The 16,274-nt window shown below is 38.1% G+C and overlaps 1 protein-coding gene across 2 annotated transcripts in view; it reads right to left on the bottom strand.

Annotated features, from left to right (window-relative positions):
- Positions 1-16,274, bottom strand: part of ABCC4 (ATP binding cassette subfamily C member 4 (PEL blood group)) — a 145,671-nt gene that overhangs the window by 19,729 nt on the left and 109,668 nt on the right. For both annotated transcript variants that reach the window (XM_085057595.1, XM_085057602.1), the window contains exons 26-29: positions 14,751-14,906; positions 10,714-10,803; positions 10,062-10,234; positions 3,702-3,807 (exon numbers count right to left, since the gene is read on the bottom strand). In XM_085057595.1, the coding sequence (XP_084913721.1) occupies positions 3,702-3,807; positions 10,062-10,234; positions 10,714-10,803; positions 14,751-14,906 (525 nt within the window). The remainder of the gene's footprint in view (positions 1-3,701; positions 3,808-10,061; positions 10,235-10,713; positions 10,804-14,750; positions 14,907-16,274) is intronic.

The raw sequence follows: 16,274 nt of genomic DNA, 5'->3' as shown, positions 1-16,274 counted from the left end.
TACTTCCCTATCTCACTCAGGTGTTTGAAGTTTAATTAATTAATGTTTATAAAGAGCGTTACAATTTCCAGATGAAAGGTCCTATGCAAGTGCAATGTAGTATTACTCATTGAGGCGATTGGGTTAGAGAGTATCACGTTACACAATACAGCTCTTCCCTCAATGATTTTAAGCGTTTGAAGTTCTGATAAAATGTGTTTATCACTAAGACAGATATAATGGAAATACTCTTAAGGCGTGACCTGGATTATGAAAGCAGAGGTATGGTTTTGGGAATGGAACAAACGAGAATTAAAACAACTCCTGAGGCCAGATTTGTCTACAGTTGTATAAAATATATTCTGTTCTTCCTTTTTTCCCTCCTTGAGTAGGCTTTTCTTCTCTTATAAAATAGAACCGGTTATTACGACGGGTGTGAGCAGACATGCAACAGTTCACGTTCAGTTCCAATTTCCATACTCATCCAACTTGACATTTTCTCATGACTTTCTCAAAATTATTTTCTTCTTTTTTTTTATTTTTTATTATTTTTTTAATGTTTGGATTAACCCTAAAGGCAATCAGTTTCATTTTGGACAGTCGTGCTTTAAGCAGTAATTAAACAGAATTAAATCAAAAATTCGTGGACAATGCCAAGCTGGAGACTGCAGCCAACACATTCAAGACATGATGACCAGTTTTGACCCCTCAGTACAAGAAAGAGAAAGGTAAATTTCAGCAAGTTTGAAATAGGGTTAGCAGGGTGGTCAGTGAACCAGAGCATTTATAAGGAGAGGCTGATGGAGCAGGGTGTGTTCACCCTGGAGAACTGATGGCTTCAGGGGACTTAACAGCAACCTTCCCATATCTACAAAGAAGTTCCTGAGAAGACATAAGTCTCTTTAGTGAGATACACAGTGGGAAAACAAGAAACAATTGCCATAAATGGAAGGGAGGCTTTCACTGAATATATGAAAAAAAAAAAAAAATTTCATGGCAGATAATTAAGCATTGGAGCAGGCAGCCCAAAAACTGTGGAATCTCCACTTCTCAAAGTTCTCAAGACCCAAATGTAAAAAAGTCCTGAGCAACTTGATGTGAAATTAGTGCTGACCCTGCTTCGAGCAGGAGGTTCCTTTCAACGTGATTCAACTGGAAGGGAGAAAAGCCCTAGGTGTTGTCTACTTGTTCAGGAATGGGCTTGAACCTTCATGATTGTTTTAAGAGGGCTGAACAAGTTTGCTCAAAATTTGTTTGAAAAATAACCTACTTGTTATTTGTCAAAAGACAATTGTTAATATTTTGGCTGCCAAGTTCCATTTTTTTTTTTCATCCCTCATTTTCTAAAAAACTTACCACGATAGCAAACAACAGAGATTTGGGATATCTTATAAATGAAGGCATTATTGCACCTAGAGGTCTCAGTTAAAGGAGAAGGAAACCCAGGATTTTTAATAATACTGGGTAAAGGAATAACAATGCACTTTTTTAGTGCATTTCTGACTCTTAAGAAAAGAATCTGCATCAAGTTAAATTTGTGATTTACTAAAACTACCATTGACTAACCAAATTATACAACATGCTAAAAGCTTTCTTTTGCTATGTCTTCTCAATTTTTGTGATACGATCTCAATTTTGTAAACGATCAATTTTCCATGAATGCTGATTTTATTGTTAATAGCCCTTATTAACTGTTAGTCGTCTACAGGAATATTCTTTTTCTTGGCATTTTTAACACGTTTTTCTTCCAAAATTCTGCTGTATTCCCACCAGCAGTTACATGCCTGAGTAAACCAAGTAATTAAAGTGTATCAGAAGCACACCTGCCCTAGCTCTGATCATTCTAAATATGTGACCATGTTTCTGACTTGCCCAGAATCAATAAATGAGTAAGGACGTCAAGAAAACAGGTTTATTACAAAGTTACATGTCAGCTTCCTCCCTTTTTCTATCATGCTTCTCACCCTCCTCTCTCCCTTGGTTTACAGATATCTCTAAGATCAAAATGGAGCAATGTAAAAGGATGAAAAATATTTAAAAGTTACTGACTGCAGACTCAAAGACACATTTTCTTGCCAATCTGTTTCTTAATACTCTAAAGAGTCCAAAAGCATTAAAGACTAATAGACAATTAGGAAACTAGAAATCCTAATAGTGACTAAACTGAAACACCATAAAGGTAAGAATAATGTACAGACGCTTAAAATGCAACAGAATAGCTATGTTGTTGGTAATTATTCTGAGCAGTTTGGGTAAAAGGGCAATTTTTATGTTTTGCGCCGACAATTTTTGGCAAAAAAAGCAAACAAAACACACAGTTTTCATTGCAACTTCATGACATTAAAGGTAAAACTAAGAAAACATCTTCATGGAGGGAGCATTCTGTGTCTAAGACGTTAATGGTAGTTAATGAACCAAAACCCACAGAAATCCCTTTGGACAGCTAACAAACACACAGCCATTAATTAGGTCACAGTTGTTTCCTCACAAATCTTTTGTTCATTTCAGTTGTAGAAAACACCAACATATCCATTAGACCTGTGGGGAGGTATTCACCAGAGAAGAAAATATTTATTTATTATATGTTAAATGCTTGCAATTACATGACTACTTCTGGCAGTTCTGCTGGTTTCTCTCTTTGTAAGTAAACTATAATCACTGAGCTCAGAACACCACTCACCTCAGCAGATGCAATTGTTTCATTTTGTGTACTTCAGGCAACCACTGTAACTCAACCAAAGACTTTAAGATGTTTTGAGCATCCAGTTAAAAAAAACCCAAACCATGGAACAAAAGGTGAGAGGTATTTTTTAAGGTTAACACCAAGAGGTGAAGGATTATTTCTGCTTGAAGCCCAGTTAAATTTGAGTTCCACTTATGAAGACAGTTTGCCCTCTATGCCAGTTATTTCATTAACTGGCTTTGAAGAATATGTCTGCAAAGGGCTCGTGTTCTTACTGCAGAAAATTGTAAAACTGCAGGCTGTACATGATGTCAAGGACACAAACCAGCCAGATTTCATGAGAGCCCAGGGAACACCACTGCTTTTATGAAAATAATCAGCAAGTCTTTCCTTATTTCTGTGCACGTGCAATGCACTGTGGGTCAGAAAACGTGGCAGATAGGATATAACACTTCTCTACTAGGAGAAAAGATGGCAGAGGATGCATTAGTAGTGCTTCATCTTCTCTGTTTGAACCTTGCTTTAGAAAGCTGGCCATGTTCATTACCTCACCAGTCTAGTTCCACTTCTCCCATCACTACCTTTGCCCCAGGGCAGGTGCTGTCTCCTGCCCCAGAGTCTCCACCATTTCCTCCTCACACATCCCACACCAACTATTGTCACTGCCTTCCTTGGCCCACCGAGACTGCATTAATACACCTGACTGAACCCAAATGACTCTGTCCAGAACCTCTTGGGTGTGACTTCACAGGCTCCCAGTACTGGCAGAGTTCATTTGCTCAGGTCTCCTGCTGCACCTCTCCTGCCCTGGGTTTGTGCCTTGCGGGATAGAAAGCACAAGGCCAGAGAAGGCAAGAATTCTTTTCAGGTCATTACATCTACAGTTTTATGAGCTGCGAATCACGGTAGCTAGGATAACTTGGATATGCCTAATGTATGACTTACACCCCCCTACCCACTTTTGGATCAAAATTAAGGAGTCACTAACATTATTCTTCTTCAGGAAAATAAAAAAAAATGAAGCAGTTAACTGTCTTACCATAATCCTATCACTGTCAATAATGGTGTTCAAGCGATGTGCAATGGTCAGCACTGTGCAGTGAGCAAACGTTTCACGGATCGTCTTTTGAATGAACTCATCCGTTCTGAAACACAGTAAGAGCAATGCAGACAAAAATAAGATGTTTGCATGGATAACTGAATGGCAGACAGGTTGTATGACTTCATCAAATACAACTGCATAGAAGGAAATATGCTTATAAAGTTATTACAGTGCTTCTTCCTCTTGTTATACCAGATGACTTGGAGGCATATCATGAAACATACACCAAAATCTACCCTCCAATACCTGACGAGAAAAGAGTTTCTTCTTGTAAGTAGAGCAGTACGCTTCATTTCAGGAGACTAATTTCCCAGACTTTGATTACAGAAAAACAAAAATTCTGTAGATTCAGATACTTCTACAGATTTCTATTTTTAAAAAAAAAGAATTGTTTCTTCAGTCTTTCATTTTTCATTAAATCTTTCAAGATTTAGTTTGTGCACGCAGTGAAGTTGGTGAAAGTAAATATCCTTCATTGCAAATCATCTGAAGAACAAACACAGGACAGCCTAGAACTAAGGTGCTTGATTTCAAATGCAAAAGAAGATTAATTAAAGGAGATGGCTGGTAAACTAAACTAGTACTGGAATAGCTCAAGAACTTGAGCACAGGAAAAAAGAAAACTTGGCATATTCTGTAAATCAAAAGCATTAACTGGTACGCGCAACCCAAGAAAAGAGATAAAAGATTTCAAGTTAAGAGTAAGCCTACTGTATGAATTAACCACCTAAGAAAAGGACAGCAGAAGGAAATGGAAGACTTGTAAAGAATGAAAACTAAGTTAGAGCACAGACACTGAAGTACAGGGCTGAAGTGAAAATTGTCACAAACACAGCTGAGAACTGTGAAAAGGAAGTAAAATTATACTGAAAGGTAGTTAAAATGCTAGGATGTTCTTTAGCTATATAAGCAAGCATGGGCAATACTCATGGAACTGGAGCTTATTCAAGTAACTAACTGTCCAAGAGAAGAATTGACACCACCTAACTTAAGAGCACAACAGCCAGGCTTAAACATGGAGATCTCTACAGCTCTGTCTTTAGTCAGTGAAAGCAGAGAGGCACGGCTGGAAGATGAATCTGAGAACGCGGATTAGGCAGCCATCTGGTTATGAATGCCCTCTAGAGGCACCTGACAGCCCACATTGCACAGGTAGCCTTGGCTCCCATCCTGGGCACAAAGCCAGCCCTTGGGAATATGCAGGTATTGCCCACCAGCCTTGAAAAAAAAAAAAGACAAGTGGCAACAATGGCAAAAAAGGAACATAAACCAAAATTCTCATCCAAGACAGAAGGACAGCACAAAGCACTCAATATATACGGGGGCTAGCTGGACCAAGGAAGCTCCAGCCTGTAAGTCAGGCACTTGAAGGCATGGCCCTCATTTCCAAGATTTCTATTACAACATGAACTTGTTCTTTTATATATATATATGATGACGGGAGAATAATAAAATGCTGCAGATTGGGTTAAAAAAAGACAAAGGAGATAGCTGGATAAACTGGAATATTTAGACAGACATGTTGGCTGCAATCAGTTGCTTGCAAAGCCTTAATTCTTCAAATTTTTAAAAGTGATGGGAAAATAAAACAAAACATATAAAAGATTCATAGAACACATTTTCCTCTGATTAAGTAGCATTTTTTTGTGACAGAAGTAGTACTCCACACTGAATCTGTCTGCACATGATAAATATCTGGTATCGCTTCATGAATTACACAAAGAGAATTGTTCTGATGCCACCATGTCAGGAGGCACCAGCAATAAAAAGTGGACAGACAACTCTGGAAGAACAGGATGACTTGGAGGAATGAAGTAACCATAAAGTTTCCACAGTAGAAAGTACGAGCTCATGATCTGGATGATCATAGCTTCTGTTACAAGCTAAGCTGAAGCAATCAGCATGACCAAGGACAAGACAGATCCTTGCTGATGACAGAAGGAATCATCACAGAGAAGGAAGATATAAACAGTTAAGTAAGAATTCCACGCATTCTGTTACCTTCATCTGGGGACAGAAACATTTAAGCTCTGTCATGAGCTTAAGAGAATTGTGTTCTGGACCACAGCCTGAGAGGCTTGGTCCTTCTGTTCCTACTTCCTAAAAGAAGCTCCAGAATGAGGTGGGAAGCAGGTGTTCCTCAACTTCTTTTGAACCAAGGCCAGTATACAATCAGGGAAGGAGACAGGAGAAGTCAGGAAAAGGCCACGCTCTTTAGTTCTCTGTTATCTCTTTAAGAAAAGGAAGTTGTTAATCATGTTCCACATCACAGCAATACCAGTGCTTTCACCCTAGTGTTAATGCATGTATATTCTTTTGCTCTCTTCTCAGCAACGCCTCAATAACTTGACCACTCTTGCCTCCAAAAGGAAAAAAAAGTCAGGGACAGCCATGAAAACACTCAATGTGGAAGAGCCTTACAGAGACAGGAAGATGTGATCTCTGCAATGGTTAAAATAGCAAAAGAGAAACAAAATATTCAATACTCCCTAGAATTGTGTAAAGCAAGCTTTTTTCTTTCCTTATAGTCAAGCTCAAAGTGAAGTTTCCTGCAGAGCTTCTACAGAGCACAGAGAATCATAGCTTGCTCAGGAACTTTGAGAACAACTTTACAAAGGACTCAAATTTACTTGCAACTCAGGTTATTCCTACTGTTTTCTGAGAATGCTTCAGCCATGAACATCCCCGTCCTTTGCATTCATTTACTGTATCTTCTTTTATTACATGTATTCTTTATAGCACTACCTCTTCCTACGTTTACAAGAAAAAAAATTTCTCATTCTTAGAGAGATACCATCAAACTATTATCTTAAACAGGTATTTCTTGAATACAAGCTTATCACTAACAAGAAACTGCTGTCCGTATTGTGGGTGTGACAAATGTTCTAAAATGAGACTACAGAGTAATCAGGAACAGACTTAATAGCTCCATCTTCAAACATCACAGCATGAAATCTCATGCAGATGTGTCCGCTGACTGACATTTGGCTAGATCCCCTCCAAGGTTCATAGATCTTGGAGCACAGTTTTTGGGACAGCAGGCAGAAGCACCATCAGTAACCTCCAGGAGAATCTCATGGAGAAGATAGGGAAAGCAAGAATATCTAAAAAGACCAAGAAAAGCATCTGTATACAGAATTATATGCTGACAGTGCAGAGATGGCATCACATACCAGTTGGAGCTAGAAAAGTACCAAAGCAAGCATAATTTTTGTCCCTTTTTCAGAACATAAATGGACTCTCAGTAGAGTATACCCACACTGAGCAAGTGTCCAGGCATGTGCCAAATGATTTCATCACCCACTTTAGTAGATCAAACCCCATCATCTTTCAGGCACATTACAAACCAAAGATGAAACCTGAATACCAAAACTAGGGCTGCTAGGTGACAAAAGATCAATCCTAATCTGGTTATATAAAAATGGGGACCACGATACTCCCTACTGCAAGGAACAATACAATAAGAAAGCACAAAATGGTGGTATAGCTGTCCCACAGGCACCACAGGTTGAGGATCTAAGACTAAGTTTCCCAGCAACCCAAGATCTGGTGTAACCTGAATTAGTTTTCTTTTCACACAGTCAACTATGTAAAGAGCAAGAATAAATACGATCTGAATGAGAAGCAACCAAGCTGCTGAAAGGAAAACTGGTTAAGTCATTATCTTCTAAGGTCTTGCTAGTATTGTCCTGAAAGAGTATCACACTACACAATTCCTGAGAGGCTTAGATAATTTCTCCAAGAGAGAAAGTTACAGATAGCAGCTAGATGTAATAAAAGGTTAAACCTTACAAGGTTAAGATGGCTAATGAACTGAATTATGTGCAATGGCTGTTTTTACCAGACTCAATGAACAACCAATGTAAAAATGTGGCAGTGGTTTGGTCCCCAAAAGTTTTGTCCTCTATAAGCAAAAATATGAGTTAACACATAATACCGTAGTCAGTGAGCAGAAAGCTTAGTAAATTAAACAAAGTCACTACTTTTAAAAAGTCTCAGTCACCAAAGATTTTGTTTCAGTGTATGACCAAAGCAATTACATGAAGATTTTCGGCTCTTCTGCTCCAGTTTTCATACAACTTTCCGGAACAATTCAACTGCTTTAAACCAGACTCTATGCTTCAGGGTGAGAATGGACCAAGAAGACAAAATCAAATTACATGTCTGTCAGCCATCACATAAATCATGCAGGTAGTCTGACTTAGGGCAACCTTCTTTATGGCAAGCTCCTCCTCCTCCCCACAAAAGCTCTCACACCCCTGCCGCATGCAGAGCAGGTGGCAGCTACGAGGAGCAAGGGCAGAAATAAGGGTACATATGGGAGCCAGAACATATGAGAAGAGGGAGAAGGATGAACTTCAAATTCCTTCTCTTCACCCCTAGTAGCAGATAAGAATGGCCAAGCTGAGCTGAAGAAATGTGGTGGGGAGTCCCCTCAGCCCTGGGGAAGGCACAGTGCCCATCTCTCAGCCCGCATCCACTGCCTGACATCACCTCACCCTTCCTGCCACTCCTAAACCCTGCCTTCTCACACTTGCTTCCAGGTTGAACTGCAGAAGGGACATGGTGGCAGCAGCAGTTGAAGCTGCTGAGGGAGAAAGACCAAGAGTCAGAAAAACAAACAAAAAAAAGAAAAGTAATCTCCAGAGCCGGCGGCTGCTCGCCATGGTCTCCCATCTCAGGTGCTTGATATGATGTGTGCTTGCTGCCAGGCAAGAACCAAGGGTGCCAGGAATGGGGGTTGTGCATCAGAAGAGGAGGAGGTTTTCCTAACACACCAAAAATGCCTCCCTCACTGCTCAGTTAAGCAACCCACATCAGCATTTCCTGATGATCATCCTATCAGATTGCACAGCTAAAACACACTTGGCTCTAGTTACACCAACACATTAAGGAAAAGGTAATAACAACTGTAATGCAAACTGAATTCAAAGAAGAAGTTGCAAGTTATTATTTGTATTGTTATGCCTAGAGTTGATACAAACAAACATTTACCTTATTATAATATATATTGCAGCACACATTAGTCAAGATCAATTAAACGGATAGTGCAAGTTGAGAACACACATGTGAGATGCCAAAATAGGGAGGATGAGTAAGATGGTATTAAATTTCCACACCTATGATTAATCACAGTTAATCTATCAGAGCTCAGCCAAAAATAAACTAATAGTAAAAAAAGAAAAAAAAAGAAATAAAGAACAGAGAACCTCTGGGAAGGGAATGCACTTCTCTAAAGGTTTTAGAAATACACTGTCAGCTGAACTGTAAAGCTACCCCAGTGGCACTACTTCTCCCCCAAGAAGATGTTAGAAAAATGAGTCACGCCCAGATGACATACAAAATCCTTAGTGCATCTGTTTGGGGGACTTGCTGTGTTATTGTCCTCTTTGGACTTCAAGTTCTCCCTCAAGCCATAGTTTGTTGGAACTATATATTCAGCTCAGACTAATTGATGCAGTACGTTTGCAGCATTGTTTCCAAAATATTTCCACCAGCGCTTCAAATGTTTGAAAAATTAACAGTGGGGGTACTTAGCTATTGGAACAATTTAACACGGGTTGTCATTGAATTTTTTTTTCTATTGAGGTTGGATGTTCTTCTAGAAGTACACTCTAGTTCAAACAGGACTGAATTCAGGAAAGTTCTGCTGGCCTGAGTTATGCAAGACAAAAAAATTAGTAAGTGAGTCCATCCTGTAGACTTAAACATCTCCAAATCTGTTTTGCAATTTCTGTGGTGTTAGGACAGCTTACCTTCTGCCCCTGTCCCTGCTTTACCTTACCACACCAGCATCTGAGCCATCTGAAAGGACAGAATCTCAAAAGTATCTAGTTTTGCTTATAGCCATTTTTCACCTTTCTAGTTATAGGGGGTTTTGGAAGCAAGATGAATTAATTCTTTTGTATTTATTTATTTCCAGCAGACATTTCTTCCAGAAGTCAACAGAACTCAACTTGTTTCATGGCTATTCTGATATTACAGACATGCATATTCAAGAACATTCTTGTCTTCTAATCTATGGCTGCAGGACAAATAAACTTTGAATATTAATTTCCCTACTCTGTGGAACACACTAAAATTAGGGATATTTTGAGTGCTTAGTTTATATGATCTGCTCCATAGCCAAAGCTCAATCATCCCATTTTGAATAGACAAATATGATGGTATCACCAAAAACATAAATAGTAATACAAACTAAATTAAATATAAAGTATTTAAGTTAATCTCTACAGCAGAGATGAACATATTAGAAGAGAAACCAGCTCATTTTAATATGACAGATTTTGTTTTTACCTTGGGTCCACATTTGCTGTTGCTTCATCAATGATAAGAATACAATTTTTTTTTAGAACCGCTCTGGCAAGACACACCAGCTGTCTCTGACCAACACTAAAATTAGATCCAGATTCGGCCAGCTGTGTCTCCATTTTGTTGGGTAGATCTTCCACAACCTCCTTCAGTTGCACCTGTTGACATGTCAACATATTGTAGGATGAGTAACTCTCTTTTAAATCAGCTATTATGTGTCTGATGACACAACAATAAGTATGCAAGGTTTGCCTTTTATATTCTGACACAAAATGAGTAAGTGCCAAGTTGGATTGCACAGTGTGTCAGTTATTAGAATTCTAAAAACATTAAAGCACATTGTTAAGAATCTATTAATGTTCATTAAAACCAAGATATGAATCAAAATATAATCCAGGCATCATCCCAAAGGATAATTTTTCATAAAAGACTTATCTAACAATATACATGTCTGCACATACATGCACAAATATATGCATACAAGAATGCACATATGACAGTCTACCTTTTTCCATCAATACCTATACCCTTATCAAATCTGATGAAAACATCTAAACCTGACAGATACAAGCACTGTACTGTTATTTTTACTTGGATTTTAAATACCAGATGTACATTACTAGATCTAGTAAGTCACCTCTTCCAAGGCATTCCACAGCTCTTCATCGGTGTATTCATTGAAAGGATCTAAGTTTTTCCTCATAGTTCCAGTGAATAAAACAGGCTCCTGAAACCCAGTAAAATCAGCATTCCATTATAAATACAGATTTTATAAAGCAGTAAGTAATTTAATGATAATCAGAGCTAACCTATATCAACAATAGCACAGAAATATCCAACAACAAGCTATCATTTTTGAAATGCAAAGGCGTGTATTACAATTGCATGCTTAAGGGGAATGTGGGGGGTGAGGCAAGTGCTCAGCTACTCTGTATGAAGATAATTTACCAAACAGGACAGGACTGTTTGCAAATGGCTATACACAGTTATGTCGGTACTTAAACGGGCATTTACATGCCACTGTTCTGATGCCACAAGCTATATATATACACTTATATGAAATCATTGCTATCCTCCTGGTATTGTTAATGAAAACCAACACCTAGCACTGTCAATGAGCTCACGCTCCTAAATTACTTTTGGGCAGTTTTGAAAACCTGGTTTTGAAGCACATAAACCAGAGAGGAATCAAAGAGCTCACAATGTCTTTCTGGTTTTCCTTCTCTGTTTGGCTGTGGGTTTGGTTTTTTTTCATTTCATACCATAAAAGCCCTTGCATTTTACCATCAGGGCCAAGTAGGAACACCTTTCACCATTTAAAACCTAAACACATCGAAGTTAATCTATGCTGCCACAGCACCAAAGCAAACTTACTTAGAACTGGAGCACTGCTGGGCAAAGCTCTCACTCAAAATACACCAGGGAGCCAAATCAGTACCTTCTCCCATTCAGGTACCAATGTGGGTTTATCTGTGTCGAAGCAAGTTTTGTTCTACTTCAGTTCCCAGTCAGATCAGTAACAGATAACTAATCAAAATGGCACAAATCAAATCACAATGAAAAATATAGTATTTAAGAAGTGGGAAGAGGACTTCTGGTTAAGAGCTCCTTAAGCAACAGATCAGTAATGTGAGTTGCCAGACCTGAGAGTCATGCACTGACATGACTTCAGGGCTAAACTCATCTTAATACCACACATAAAGACAAAAACAAGTCAAAAGCTGTAACAATGCTAATCATAACTGGAGACCATTCATCATACTGTCAGTCTTCTTTAAATTGGAGAAATTTTAGGCAAAATGTAGTCTTTTTTTTTTTCTCCCCTAGGAAATAAAGTCTAACTTACACTGGGTAACTTCAGCTTACTCTGAGATCAACCTGTCACAACTTACTCCCCATCTAATGCTAGTGATGCCTAGCTCCAAGGGCTGCAGCATATCAGAAAAGAATTCAGACCTTAACCCTTTTATTGTCTTTTAATTTTTAAATCATCTGAGTGCTATATAAGAACTTAAAAAGACAAAACATGCCACAAGCAATATAAAAGAAGATACATACTTCTTGAAGTAACATGCTGCAATAGCAACATCATTAAAAACCTGTCGAATGAGCAAAAGGGTTTGAAACAAAAGATTTCCAGGCCAAAAAACAGCTTTCTTCAAAAACACCTAGAAAGTAATTTGTTTAACAATACACATTTTATTACACCATTTGGTGTATTTTGAAGGTATTGTTACAGTTATTTTCCTTTTCAATCCATTTTTGTAGATTGGCAAAAGAAGAGGCTGAACCTATAAAGTGTTCATAACTATTACAAAAGTCCTAACAACAGACATGCACTGCAACAGAAGATAAGGATATTTTTTAATTACCATTTCTGACACAGATTATTATTTAAAACAGTCTGGTTTATGAGAGGAAAGTAATAAGACTAACCTGTAAATAATTGTTGTAAAAATGCTTGCAGTCAAGAGAGGCAGACAACATTTGCATAGAAAAGATTTACAAACACCACCTTTACACAGCTCCATCCAAGCAAGCAATTAGAAGCCTAAGCACATTTTTATTTCTCCAGGTAGGTATTTAAACTTGCACACAAGAAAACTTCAGTCTTGCCTCATCACTCTCTAGGAATGGTTCTGTTTAGCATGTTTTATGTTGCAATTCTAATAAGCATCTCTCTCTCTGGTTTTTCAGCTGCCCACATAATTACGAAGGTATTTGCTGCAAAATAACTACCTGATGTTACATAGCTATTTCTATTACTGCCACTACTATTAGCACAGTACAAGACAATGCCTATCATACAGTTTACTGTAGTAGAAACCTGATTCCAGAAAATCCTTCCTCCTCTTCTTGGGACCACCACTTGATGGTTTTGCATATATTTAGTAGAAACAGTCTTACATACATCAAAAACAAGTGCTACCTGCTAGCCTTTGGACACTCAAATCTTTTGGGACTATGATGAAAACCTGATAGAAACTAGACAAAAATCACGGAGTTCCACTGGATTAAAACAGTTTTAAAACTATGTTGACAGACCTGTGTATGAAAAAAACCTCACATGTATAATTGAATGCAGTGAACTTTGAGCATCTGTATCATTCAGCATGTAGAAACTGTATTTGACCTGCAGTTTTTCTGTCTCAGTAACCTATTTTGTTCAACTGGGTTGAATTCTCCAAAATGTAAAAATCACCCACAATAGCTATGGGCATGGCTTTCAAAAAACTGCAGACCTTGAATGAACTGATGATCATCTAATTTCAGAAGAAAGGAATGCTGCACACAAACAAAAAACCTGAATTTAAATCCACAAAAAGTCCTCTTTACATACAAAAGATGACTAGTTCCAGTGAGCACTGGAACAACAAAGCCTTGAGCATGCAGAAACAAAAGACATCCCTCATTAGGCAACAATCCAATTGCTGGGGAAGTACCTATTTTTTTTTTTTTTTAATAGCGTACCTGTTTCTTTTCTTTGACTCCTGCTCTTGGGGGAAAAAAAGGCAGGTAATAAAAAAAATCTGAGAACCGCTGTTCATTACCATTTGTATCAGATTGTGAATTTAAAGAAAGTAATACACTCTGACTGCCATCCTGACAACAGACTAGCACATGTTCAGACATAACTCGAAATACAACTTCTGTAATAAAATACAGAAATGTGAGAAATAATGCTAAACATGGCAAAAAAATTCCTCCGATTTATAGCCTACTGCTCACTCTACCTGCTAGAACAGCACAGATGAGCTACTTTCCAAAACATGACTTCACATTTGTATCATATGAGCTTTTCACTCTTCCTCCCTCTTCAGTGGGGATCAAATGCTCACAGAATAGACCAGAACTCTCATGAAATTGTAACATGGACAGACTTCGCCTTGGAAGTTTTAAGGTTATACATAACCCTTCTCTGATACAATGTCCCATGCATGTAAGACTCTAAAAGAGTAGACCTGTGACCTACTGGACTTCTTTGAACAGCCTTTCTTCTACTCCAGCATGAGAGATGAGGCTATTTCCAACACCGTCTTAGCTGGGTTTCTTTCCTGTACTGCAACCTTTCTTGCATTCAGCTTCTAAAATTCATCAAGTTTTTGTTTATCGGTTATAATGACCTATTTTGTCTGTTCCCCTGGTCTTCTCCTGTTCAACCTTCTCCAAATAATGCAATAGCTGATACTTCACTTCTAGGTAGCACATCTGCCCTTTCTAAATCTAGCACCAATCAGTGCCCAGGGGCAACTACAGAGGTAAAAGTGGTCCTTCAAAGTCCCTTACTGAAGAACCTTCAGGCAAGGCATCAGGCAGGAATTGCTTCTAAAGGACCAAGTGACTTCAGAGGGCTGCTGAAGATTGGTATATAATTATCAGATTTTCTCTGCTCTTCCCCAGACTATGAGATGGCACCATACAGCTAACACCTACATACAGATATTCCAGAAGAACAGACAATGTACAAAACTAGGAAGAAAATGCTCCAGTCCCCAAAATTGATTCAGATTCTTTTAAAATAATCAAGACCTCACTCAAGTAAGAATACCACCTTACTACAGTTCCTGTGTCTACTGCATACAGGGGTGCAGGGGGAACATACCCCAGCAAAGTACTTTAAACACTACAGTATTATATTCAAAATAGCTGTGGCCACCCAAGTCACTCTCTTACCTGAGGTATAATAGAAATTTTCTTCCGCAAGTCATGGAGCCCCAGCTCTGATGTCAAGTACTTATCAATCCAAATCCTTCCTTCAGGTTCCGCCAAGCGAAAGAGGGCTGCTATCAGAGAGCTTTTCCCAGCTCCAGTTCTTCCCACTATTCCAACCTAGAGAGCAAGCCAGTCCTGTACAATTAAACTGTGAGCTTTTCAGGATAAATTAACATGTCAAGCAACATTTTTACAACATCACAGGATTTACAGTAAAACACGCATTAAATAAAATTTCTTTATAATTAACATTCTTCCAAGAGGAAAAACCCTCTCCCCTTAAATCAGTTTGGATTCAGGTGACATTTGTATACATGACAATTTCTTGGATTATATTCAAAGGTGAAAGATTTCCCCTTAATGTGTGATATCTTATTGTGTAAACAAGATAAAGTGGCACAATATATACAGTAATGTTATTCAAGGCTGCTAATTTTTATACTAAGCCTGGTTTGCTGGGTGATGTTAGGCAAATTATTTCAGGCATGCATCTACTTCTCAAAAGACTCCCATGAAACACTCTAGGAACAATTATTCTGAATTTAAATAATTGAGACTGATTTTGGTTAGTATGGTTAAGGTGAAGTACTTTAAAGTAGCAGGATTATAAACTATATCCATACTTCAGACATCTTCAACAAGTATTGAAATTACAAGGCCATGGCAGCAAGCTGAAATTCGTTTTCAAACAGAAGAAATAAAAAATAAATGAAAAATAAAATCACAGAGATTCAGGCTTTTCTTTGTTCCCAAAGAAAAATCGGAAGATATACACAGTGCGAAAAAAACATACAGCTCTCAGAAAAAAGAGACAACTCAAGATATGGGATTGATAACTTTGATGACAAGGGGCCAAGACCTACAAATATTTCTTCTGTTTTTAAAAATTTTTAAATGTTGTATTTGGGTAAAGGGTTCTTAGAGAAAAACAATGTACAGTAATCGATTGTACTAGAGAAGACAATGGGTGTAACCCTCTACACAGATCTGATCTGGCAGAATTCGTTATTTCCTGCATTCTATTCTAATCCTTACATTTTCCAAAAAAAAAAAAATCAGCACATTGGAAAGAGTTCAGAGCACTGCAACGCAAAATTAATATGGGTTGGAGATACTGATTTGATAGGGAAAGATTTATGAGGATTAAACATATATAATATAGCCTGGCAAAGTGATTGGGGTGCAGAAAGGAGGAAGAGAGATGAAAACCATCATGAGTATACGTACAGACACCAGAGGGCAATTACCCACTGCCTGAGACTCACATGTATGCAGCAATGACTGTTGAAATGAAATTAAGCACAGGAAACTGCATCAAAGTGTAAGAAGAAACTTTCAGTCAGAGACACAAAGTTCAGACAAAACAGCAGTGCCCATATTTGACAAAAAATACCCAACACACTAAAAAAGTACACTTCAAGGAGCAACTTATGCTACATAATCTAAAAGGTATTTTCTACTTCTACATTCTGATTCAATGGTTTC

This window comes from Lichenostomus cassidix, chromosome 1 (assembly GCF_008360975.1).
Source record: "Lichenostomus cassidix isolate B80296 chromosome 1, HeHo_3.0, whole genome shotgun sequence".
Lineage (NCBI taxonomy): Eukaryota > Metazoa > Chordata > Aves > Passeriformes > Meliphagidae > Lichenostomus > Lichenostomus cassidix.
Note: the sequence above shows the minus strand (reverse complement) of the source record. Positions and strands in the feature narration are given on the sequence as shown.